This window comes from Eulemur rufifrons, chromosome 6, assembly GCF_041146395.1.
Source record: "Eulemur rufifrons isolate Redbay chromosome 6, OSU_ERuf_1, whole genome shotgun sequence".
NCBI classification, from domain to species: Eukaryota; Metazoa; Chordata; class Mammalia; order Primates; family Lemuridae; genus Eulemur; species Eulemur rufifrons.
The window spans coordinates 99,187,929-99,198,869 of NC_090988.1; the positions used below are offsets into that span (position 1 = coordinate 99,187,929).

At 48.7% G+C, this 10,941-nt stretch overlaps 1 protein-coding gene across 2 annotated transcripts in view; it reads left to right on the forward strand.

Annotated features, from left to right (window-relative positions):
* The window catches only part of SHANK2 (SH3 and multiple ankyrin repeat domains 2), a 518,956-nt gene extending 515,369 nt beyond the window's left edge, over positions 1-3,587 (forward strand). For both annotated transcript variants that reach the window (XM_069471699.1, XM_069471700.1), the window contains one exon: positions 1,245-3,587. In XM_069471699.1, coding sequence (XP_069327800.1) covers positions 1,245-1,815 — 571 coding nt within the window. In that variant the 3' untranslated portion in view covers positions 1,816-3,587. The remainder of the gene's footprint in view (positions 1-1,244) is intronic.
* The last annotated feature ends 7,354 nt before the right edge of the window (positions 3,588-10,941 follow it).

Below are 10,941 nucleotides of genomic sequence, written 5' to 3' on the forward strand. Positions count from 1 at the left end.
GAGGAGAGGAGCCCATTTTATAGATGAAGACATGGAGGCTCATGGGCCGGTATTTGGCAGAGCCAGGGCTCCAACAGACATCTCTCGAGTCCAGATCCTGAGGAGGGGCCTGTGGTAGGATAGATCTTTCCAGAAAGGAGTGGGTGGGCTATCCACATCCATGTGAATGAGTCCAAAAGGCAAGAGACACACACCTACTCTTGTGCCTCCCCAGTGGCTATGGCTTTCCCTGGACCAGTGGGATGGACATGCCTTCCGTTTGGAGACAGCAGAATGTGCACCAGGGCCCGGAGGGGCGGTGGTTCCTCTCTAGGTGTGGTGAGAAAGCCCGCCATGGGCCTTGGCCAAAACCAGTGGGGGAGTGGTTTATGAAAAGTCCACCTCCACATAGGTGAGCGTGGGGACTAGGGACTTCTCCAGCACTGAGCTGTGACCTCCTCCCCACGGAAGTCATTCAACCACCTCACTGGGTTCAGTAAAGGTTGGACCTAGAGTGAAGCCTGTCCCCTCTCCAGCTCCAGGGGCTTTACCTGCCAAACCAGAGCAGGAGGGGCACAGGGGACTGCCAAGGACTTCCATGGCCACTGGGAGAACGGGGCTTCTTTCAGAGTTCTGCTTTTTGATAAGGATTGTATATCCTACTGATGAATCTTTCAGAGGAAAGGGGTTAAAAATTACCTAAAAAACCCTGAGTGCCCCCAGGCAGCCATGGGGCTTTCCACTTACTGAATGAGGGCCTGGGAACGCCCCGCCCTGCACTCGGCCACTCAAGGCAAGGAGCGGAGGATGCTGGGCAGTTGCGAAGAGGCTCTCTCCTCAAGGGTGCGCCTCCTGCTCGCTGACATGGGGCACACCGTTTCCTTAAGGGGTAGTGATGAGGTTACTGGGCACATCCCACTCAGGGGACAGGACTCCATTCTGGCCCTGTCTTCATGCCCTATTCAAGCCTTACAAGGGCCTCACTGGCCACCTTCCAGCTGGCCCTCCCCTCCCACCCAGCACCTCCATCCTGGATTCAGGTGAGTGGGCTGCCTGGTGTGCTCTGGTGTCTCCCTACAACTCTGCCTCTGCTCCTTTCCTCCCTGTCCTGGCAAATCATTTGCTCACTGCCACGTGAGCACATCTGCCACTAGATGCTCTGGTGTGGTCTGGGTGTCCCCCTCACCTTCCTCGGTGATCTGCATCCTGCCACCCTGACATGGTAACCTGCCTTGTAATGATTTTCTCTGTTGTTGCTGTTTCAGAAGCCCAGAGGTCATGAGCACCGTCTCAGGTACACGGAGCACGACAGTCACCTTCACTGTCCGCCCTGGCACTTCCCAGCCCATCACCCTGCAGAGCCGGCCCCACGACTATGAAAGTAGGACCTCAGGAACGAGACGTGCCCCGAGCCCTGTGGTCTCACCAACAGAGATGAACAAAGAGATTCTGCCTGCCCCTCTGTCCGCTGCTGCTGCCTCTCCTTCTCCCACTCTCTCCGATGTCTTTAGCCTTCCGAGCCAGCCCCCCTCCGGGGACCTATTTGGCTTGAACCCAGTGGGACGCAGCAGGTCGCCATCTCCCTCGATACTGCAACAGCCAATCTCAAATAAGCCTTTTACAACTAAACCTGTCCACCTGTGGACTAAACCAGACGTGGCAGATTGGCTAGAAAGTCTAAACTTGGGTGAACATAAAGAGACCTTCATGGACAATGAGATCGATGGCAGTCACTTACCAAACCTTCAGAAGGAAGACCTAATCGACCTTGGGGTGACTCGAGTTGGGCACAGAATGAACATAGAAAGGGCTTTGAAACAGCTGCTTGACAGATAAGGACGGCTGCGCTTTACCCTTACAGACTTCTTGTTATAAGTAGAGATGGGCTTGCACTGAAATACTAGGATGGCCAAGCAAGTCTGTGAGCATCAACCCCGTTCCATGGGTTTGTCTCCTGGTACCCAAAGAAATACTGTGTGTGTCCACGGTGTGGCTGAGCAGAGGCCTTGAAACTCTCAGCTCTCTCTGGGTTTCTTGGGCAGTTTCTGTCAAACAGGGGACAAGGACAGAGTGTTTTTCTAGCATGGAAAGAGATTCCCAGCATGCAGGTGACCTCACTTGCCGGGTCCAAGAAGCTCCCCGTCGATTTCGCACGGGATCCTTGCTCTTGTAGGCAGACACCAGTGTGTTCTAGATACCTCCTGAGACCTCCCTCCTCTGCATTCCGGGCAGCTCTCACCACCCTAGGCCCCAGCACCAGGCCTTCCTCAGTCCTGTGGCCTCTCAGAGGACACCCGATGCTCACGTGCTCCTTTCTCTCTCCTGTACTTTGCTTGCAGTGAGATGCTCCCAGATGTGTTTGTCTGGTGCCCCTTCTTGGGCCTGAAAGGTAGAGAAACTTTTTTGCCCTATACGGACTCTTTACCCCATCTCATCCTGTGATGAGCATCCATGGTTCTTTGGCCATGAAGTTCTTGGCAGTGGTGGGGAGTTTGAATGGGATCGTGCCCAGCTTTGCTTAGCTTTCTTTCTTTATTTCTGCAAATCTATTAGCATAATTCCAAGGTGGCCAATCAGATGTCACATGGAGTTAGCCAAAGCACAAAGTCACGATTCCAAAAAGGAGAGGAGACCTGGCCATGGAACCAGCCAGTGTGCAGCTGCCTTGGTCCCAGGTCTCCTCAAGGTCGAGAGCTGCTGTCTGCCAGGAGTATCCATCCAGGATGGAGAAAGGGGTTCTCTGCCTCTCAGAACTCTTTTTTATGAAGGTGTGTTGAGCTCAGCAAAGACCAGAGCAGGTGAGCATCTACTCTGACATGAAGGACAAGAAGATGCACAGCTCACGGTGGGCATCACTGCTGCCCTGTGAGATGGTGTCTTCTCTGGGAGCTGGGGGGTGCAGGGCCCTCAGTTCTGAGCCCGGCCAAGGGTGAGCGTCTCTGCTGAGACGGTCCTTTTGCTCTCAGAGGCCAGGGAAGATGGTACTTTGGGGATTTTCCCCTTTTTCTCTGGGTGTCTAGGAATCCCACCAGCTTGTCTTAACAGTACAGCAGGTCCTCTGAGGACCCAGTGGGTATGCAGTGTAGACAGAACCCAGGACTGAGAACACAGGTGGGCTGCAGGATCAGGGGGAGCAGCAGACGAGTGAGGCAAGGAAAGCAGGGCGGTCTCCTGGACAGCCAGCCCGGCCTCTCCGGCAAGGCTTCCTTGAGCTCCCCAGGCTCTGCCCTGCAGCCCCGCTCCAGGTAATGAGACCTCTGATTGCCAAGGGAGGTCACCAACTGCACATGGGCTGCAAAACATCCAGTCAGGCTTCCAGCACATTCTCCCACATTTGGAGGATACTCGAATGTCAGGTTTTTGGTTTTATTATGATTTCAGAACTAGCTCAGCCCATCTCTAATTATAAAACGTGATTTTTTTTTCTTTTTTTTTTTTTTCTTTATGCTCACAACCAAGTGTCTGGTTAGGTCTGGAACAGCTCTAGAATGAATACATAAAATTTAGAAATTTAAAATCTCTTTCTTTACTGCAAGTTTAAATAGTTGTACAGATAGTTTATAAGCACAATATTTTAAGAAAAAAAAGTGGCTGGTCTACTAGGCAGCCTTTGTGCCACTTCAGTGCTAGAAAGTTAAAGAAAAAAAAAACTTTTGTGATTTAATAATACTATTTCTGTGGAATAATTATAAAAGTATGACCTTTTTAAATCAACCTTATTTGGATGCATCTGAACCAGCAGAGCTGTGTTATATTTTCTATCTTTGCTAGAACTTCATCATTGAAGGACAATTTCTTCAAAAAAGTGGTTATAATTCACAATGCAGCAGTTTCTCTAAAAATAAAACCAAAATACACACACACTACACACACACAACTTTTCCAGCTACACGCCCCTGATTTGGAAACTGAGTCTTTAGACTTTCTCCTGTTCCAAAATGTTTTGCAGGTCAATCTTTATATTTGAATGATTCAGTCCAACTTGAAATAATTGAATATTAAGGCGCTTTACTTTTGTGTACTTTCAGTTTTTCCACTGGGAGATGAACGAACATTACTCTAGAGAAATTTCAAGCCAAGATACTATAGGTGGCCTGCTGGGCTGCCCGATATTTTAGAAAAATGTAAAAATGGTGGTTTGGCCATTAATTTTGTCTTCCATTTGGTGATAGTGCAAAATTTAGTAAGCCCACCACTTCACCATGGCTCTTTTTGCTTTGCCTACTATTGGTATTACCTCTGTGCTCAGTGCCAGGCAAAATGCTAGATAAGAGGAGAATGAAAGAAACCTCTGGTAGATTGTAAGCAATCACAACATGGTGACTTTGGTTTCATTAAACTTTGGCAGCCAGGTGGTGAGAGCTGGCTGTTACTCCCTTTCTTAAGAGACTTCAAGCCACATGCCACTAACCAGAAGCAAGCTGGCTAAACAGCTGATAAAAGTTTATTTTTTACATTATCTTATAAAAAGTAATAGGATCTATCAGAACCTGCACTGACCAATAAACATGTTGCCAAGATGAATCGGTCTCTAGCTCTATTTGCTGATTTTGCTACAGAGAGCAATATAGTTCCTCATTCAAATCACCACCCACTGTTCGCCCCCTTTAGGACATGTAAGGACCAGGCCCTATTCCATGACCCTCTTTAATGGTGGGACAAATGTTAAACTGCTCATATAAAGATGTTAATATTATTCCAGGTTTTAAGATCAACTTTTGTTATATACTGTAATTTAAATAAACTGCATTTACATACCTAGTTTCTGTAATATCGTGTATACAAAACCCAAATCTATCAAGATGTAAATTATGTATACCTGCCAAGATACCTTCTCCAGGGTGTCTGTGCACATTTTAAGTTAATTCATATAATATAAAAATGACTCAATGTGACTGTTGATTTGCTGAACTTTACATATCACAAAGTGAATTATTTGTGATACTTTAGTTAATAAAATGGTGAATTTTTTTCTCAGTTATTGAACAAGCATTACCCAGTTGATCTGGCAATGACTTTTTGTGTGTGGGCCACAAATATTGATTTTCCCATTAACAATTTTTTTTTGTTTTTTAAATACTAATATGTTTCACACTATAGTTTGTGTAACAACACGTGTTCGCATTATCTATGTTGCTGTTACTTTTGTGCTTTTATTCTTTTTAGACTTTATTAAAAAAACAAAACAAAACCAAGCTCCTGTAATTTGCACTTTCTCCCAATCCTTTAATCTCTTGTATGGCAACCAAAATTACTGTAAAAAAATAAATATACTATTGCACTAAGGTTGTGGTTCTGATTGCAAACAGTGAAAACTGTCTGAATTAAACAAACAAAAAGTTGCCAAACTTGCAATCTAATGTAGGTTATTTGAAGCATCATAGCCGGCTTTACCTCTATAAAATTGACCAGATAATATCTTTCATCAAAGAGTAAAAATGCTCCTCCCACTGAGCTAAAAATATGCCTTGGTTCCATTTCCTTAAAGTATTCTCAATGTATAAATGGAAACATGTATATTATTTCAGAATTGTGAAAAATGTCAGAATGGGCTTTTCTTTTTGTTTTGGGGAGGAAGCAGGGATGCCACGGAGGTGAGCCAGGTTTGGATCTCTCTCCTCGGAGTATAGGGCTCCCCTCATCCCCAGCTGGTTGCCTTCTAGCCATGGGAGTTGCAGAACTGGGCAGCCTCTCTGCTTGACATAAATGTAACAATGTTTTGAGAAGCAAACAAGGTACTAAGGCTTGGAGCAAGAGAGCACTTGTGTCTTTTGGCAAAGAACTGAGCCAGGAAGACATAGGCCACCCCTTCCACTTTAGGGAAGCAAATTTTAACTTAAACATTGAACCTCTTCTTTGGCCTCATCAGTGAAAACTTGTCTTTAGTTCCTGAATGGTTTCTTCTATTTTGGCACATTCTCCATTTGAGCAGCAGCCACTGTGTTTCCATGTTCATGAAAAATTTGAATCCACTTATCTTTTGTAGTTTACAAAGCCCTCCTGCCTCACCATCCAATAGTTTCTCCCAAACCTTAACATGTCCCCTGACTTTACTGTCCAATGGTTTTTTCCACACCTCTTTTCCTAGATGAATATATTAGTTTGTCTTATTGGGGGAAAAAATATTGGAAGATGTTTTCTTTTACTTGAACTTTATCCGAGGCATTTTAACAACTAGTGAACTGGAATGTGTTTCTGTATTTGTAGATATCCATGTACACATGCAAGTGGGTGAAAATTCCACCATGGCTGGGTGATCACAGCAGCTGCATGCATACGGGACTGCCCGGGCTTTGTGGGAAATCGGATAATTTCCAAACTTGTTTCTCAGACTTCAGCAGATCTGATCACTTCAATTTTACTCCATGCTGTATCAGTGATTTTGTTTCTTTATTGTTCCTGTAACATGTTTCTACATTTCACAGTCTTTAGCATTTCATGTTTAAAATTACAACATCACTGTCCATTGCTTCTCTCTGGAACTCTTTGTTCATAGCAATTCTGAAACTTTAATATGAGCCTTCAAATAAATACATAAAAGAAAAAAAAGGAAAAAAATAAAGTGTGTGCCTTGGGTGTTTTGAACCTGATCTGCATAAAACCATATTGTATTCAAATGCTGTATATTTAATGAAAGGATAAATATATCTTCAATGTATTAATGTAGCTAATAAAATAGTTATAGTGCCTTGTTTTCTGAACTGAGAAGCCCATATCAATGCACATCGTAAAGAAAAAAACAATTCGCTATGAAATGTTGAGAAGACCTGGACATGATTCTGGAGCCTTTCTCATCACAAGACTGTGGAACATACACAGTCACTTCAGTTAAAAATAAAAGTAAATTGAAATAAGATTGTGTTATCAATTAATTTTCAATTAAAAGTACTCTCTACTGTATCACTTCAGTATTTTCATTTAATTAAAATACAAAACGTGTTTGAGAATTTTCATGGAGAAAAACATTTTGATCCAGAGTCCTGGGCTTTCAGACCCTCCTCCCTTGTGTTGTGTCGTCCCCTGGTGGCACTTGTTGGTAATGCTTACCCAAGTCAGCAGTACTGATCATTTTCACATTGTTAAAAATATACAAAATATTTGTTTTTAGTGACTGAGGGCACTCATCACAGAAAAATTATTTCCATTTTTGACAAGGAATGGCAACACACATTTTTCTTTTAAAATAAAAATGACGGAAGAAATGTCTCAACGCTGTCGCGCTCCACTTAACGTTAAATGTCAGCCTTCCCAAGTGTCCTTTCCCATCTTAAAAGATGAGTCTGGGGTGCAGCACACACATCGGGAACCCACGTCTGCCTGTGGACCGGATCAGTGGCAGCAGCAGTGAACCTTTGTGGGACTCTCCGGCCAGATGGGAGCAGCAGCAGCCGGGTCTCCTCAGGCTGTTGACGTGCCCAGAGGCAGGGCAATACCACGTGCTGTGTCTGTCAGCATGTCCTTGAGTTGTCCTGCCACACATATCTCAAGGGAGCAAGGAGCTGCTCAGGTCTGGAACTCTACCCTGTGCCTGTTGACCTCGCAAGACTACCAACAGTGCTGCTGGCCAGAAGTCAACTGGATATCCGGATTTTTTAGTTTCAGGCAACGGACATAGCCAATGATCCAAGAATCTGAAGGGGTGGTCAGGGAGAGGTGGCCAAGGCTTCTCAGCCACTCTGTTCCACATGCCGTTGCCTCTGCTCAAAGTATGTGGCATGTGTCCAAGAGTCAAAGGGTGAGCTGGAGCACTGCCCACAGCCACAGGGTCCCGTATGAGGTGGGGATCACAGGAACAGCCCGGTGAGCCAGACTGGGTGTGGAGACAGCTCATCAGCCACCCACATCTGATGGCCAGCACCCCTGTCCTAGGGCTCCTAGAAGGCAAGCCATCGTGCCATTGCCCACCTGTAGTCTTCCCTGCCCGAGGACTGCAGAAATGGAATTACACGTGTTCTCCAAACCCAGAGCCCAGAGAGTGGCAGGAGCACACAGCCCTTGACACTCCAAGGAGCGGGCCACAAGCACAAGGCAGATGTCCACTTAGGTCTGTGTGTGAGCCCAAGAGGTAGCACAGGCTGGGAACAGTCAGTCCACCCAGCGCTCTCTGTATGTGCCAGGCCCGTTCAGAGTACTGACCCACAGAGTATCTGACAGCCCTGTGAGTTAGAAACTAAGAGCCCCAGTTCACAGACGAGGAAACTTAAGTCTTGCCAAGGTCCACATCAAGTAGAGAAGGGTTTGCCATACAGCTTCCCTAAGTCTGTAGCAGAGAACCCAATCAGGTGGCCTGGGACCCGTTGCTGGGTCAGAATCTGCCCTGCTGACAGGGCACTCCCTCTCCCTGCCCCCTTCTGAAGCCATTTGTACAGGGCCTGGGGTTCAGGAGGCCGGGCAAAGTGCAGGCGCCTCCTGGCTAAAGCACCCCAGAGTTGTGGAAAAGGGAGACTTAATTTGGTGTGAATCTGGTTACCTTAATTTGCTCAACTGAGATCAGGAGAAGCAAGGCCTAGGGAACCTCTAGTTTTCAGAGAAAGGACCCGACATTTGTAAAAGGCTCCACGGCTTAGAGAGCATGTGACATGTAGCATCTACTTTAATTCTCATCGGGTAAGTATCACCATGGTGATTATCCCCTTTACTGAGGAGGAAACTGAAGCTCAAAGAACCAGATGCCGTCCCATGTGGCCTACAGGCAGCTGGAACAAGTCATCCTGAAGACTGAGTCCTCACCACGGGAGCAGAGCTGCCCTGGGCCCCATCCTTCCCTCCTGTTAAACTCTTCCCCTCATGGCTACGAACGACCCAGAACACTCCCGACATGTTTCTTTGCAGCCTAAGTCAGCCAGAGCCCATTTCTGTTGCTTGCAACCACAGATGCCAGGCGCAGCTCCTGACCCAGATGATGGTGTTTTCTCCCCCAGCCCACAGCCTCCCTCTGCCAGTTATTACAAAACGGGGCAGCCCTTTCCTCTCCCTCTGCTATTTCCCTCAGTGGCAGAGAAGAGAGGCCAAGCAAATGAAGGATGAGATAAGGAGCCCACAGTTACAGAAGGAGTCTGGAAACAAGCACAACAGACCCACACAGCTCTGAAGCTTTACTTAAAGCCAAAGGCAGGGCGCAGCAGCAGCCTTCCCTGGCCTGGAGCCTGCCATCTGGGCAGCCTAAAAATAAAGTCTCCGTTTTCAAGCAGGAGTTTATAAAATGTGACTACAAAGGCCCTGACAGAGACATGGGGCCCAGAGAAAACCACACAGCCTGAGACCTTTAGCACCCGGCAGGCTTGCTGGGAAAGACCAGCTCCCCTCCCCGCCCCAGGCATGTGACCAGCTCTCTGGCAGCAGCCAGGAGCACTAAGTGGGGAGTGTGGTGGCTCCTTATGGAGGGAGGAAAGGAGACCACAAAATAGGAGGGCTGCACACAGCATGAAACGTAAGCCACAGCTGACTAAGCTCTGCCCCATCCTGAGAGACCTGGGCCCCTGCCCGCCCTCCTCACCTTGCTCCAGCCACACTGCCACTTAGGGCTGCCTCTGCTGGCTCCTCCTGGTACCTGGGATGTTCTTCCCCGTGCCTGCATGGCTTCCTGGACCACCGGATTTAGAGGAGGGCTCACTCTGATGACACACTCTCACATCTCCCCATGGCACCTGTCAATACCCACGACTGGCTTATTTGCTTACTGACTATCACCTGCCTCCCACCACACTCACCCCTCTGGAAGGCGAGCCTCACGGGGGCAGCTCTGCCAATTGCGTGCACTGCGATAGCACCACCCTGGAGCCCTCCGCGCCAGAGAGTCGGGCCTCCCATCTCCCAGAGGCCCCGCTCACCCCTCACAGCTGCAGCCACTGCAGCTCCTGCGGCCTCCATCTGGTCCTCAGACACCTGGCAAGGAAGGACTTCCCTAGAGGCTCAGGGACTCCTCCCGTGTGTTGCCTGCCCCTATGCTGACCCTCCTTGTCCCCTGCCTGGAAAGTTACTGGGAATCCTCCACTTGCCCTGACTGCTGCTCTGGGGCCCCTGCTCCCCCATACCACCAGGCGCCTCCTCTCCTCTGTGTCGAGCTACACACCTCTCCTGTCCCGTCACAGGGTGTGGAAAGGGACACTTCCTGAACCCCTCAGTGGCTGCAGGATAGGCAGACTATGTCCTGGGCGGACAGACACCTGGGCTTAAACCCTTCAGACTCGCCCTCACCCACCACAGCCCTCAGTTTTCCGGCACACAGGGATGGGCCCCGTGGGGAAGGACACCTGCCCAGACCAGCCCTGTTCCAGCGAGTGGCAAACCCCGCAGCTCCCTGCAGTACCAGGGGAACGTTAGCACAGGGGATACACATGCAGAGCCGCCCACAGAGGACCCGCAGGGAGCACAGCCATCCTCCCAGAATCAGGTGTTTTGAGTAACTTGTCCCAGTGCCCAGCTTCTGGACGAAGACACACATTTCTGCTCTAAGCTCGCCTGAGAGTGGCTTCAAGGACCACAAAGACACCCTTGGGTGATGACCCACAGTCCATCCTCAGCCAAACTCTAGCCAGGCTTCTCTGAGCTGTCATCTCCACTAGGCCTGAACCTTGGCCTATAAAACTACCGATTCTCAAACCAAATGACTTTGTCCACCCCTCTCCCTCAACTTTAAAAGACTTAAGCACTAACAGAGTTTCTAACAACAGCTCAAAGCCACAGCCCTGGGAGGACCGCAGGCCACCTTAACGCGCCAGCCCGAGAAAGTTCCAGGCTGCCAGAAGAACTGACCACAGGCCCGCCCGGCTTCCTTAGAGCATTTACCGGAAAGGACTTACAGGTGTGCGGCACAGCCCCCTCACTCAGGCCTCCAAGGCTGCAGAGCCGACGCTCGGCGACATCACCACCGGGACAGCGGCCCAGCGGCAGACCTGCTGCCTCGCCATGCACCCTGCCCGCTCCCGCCGCCTCCCCTCAGGCTCCCTCCACCACGCAGGT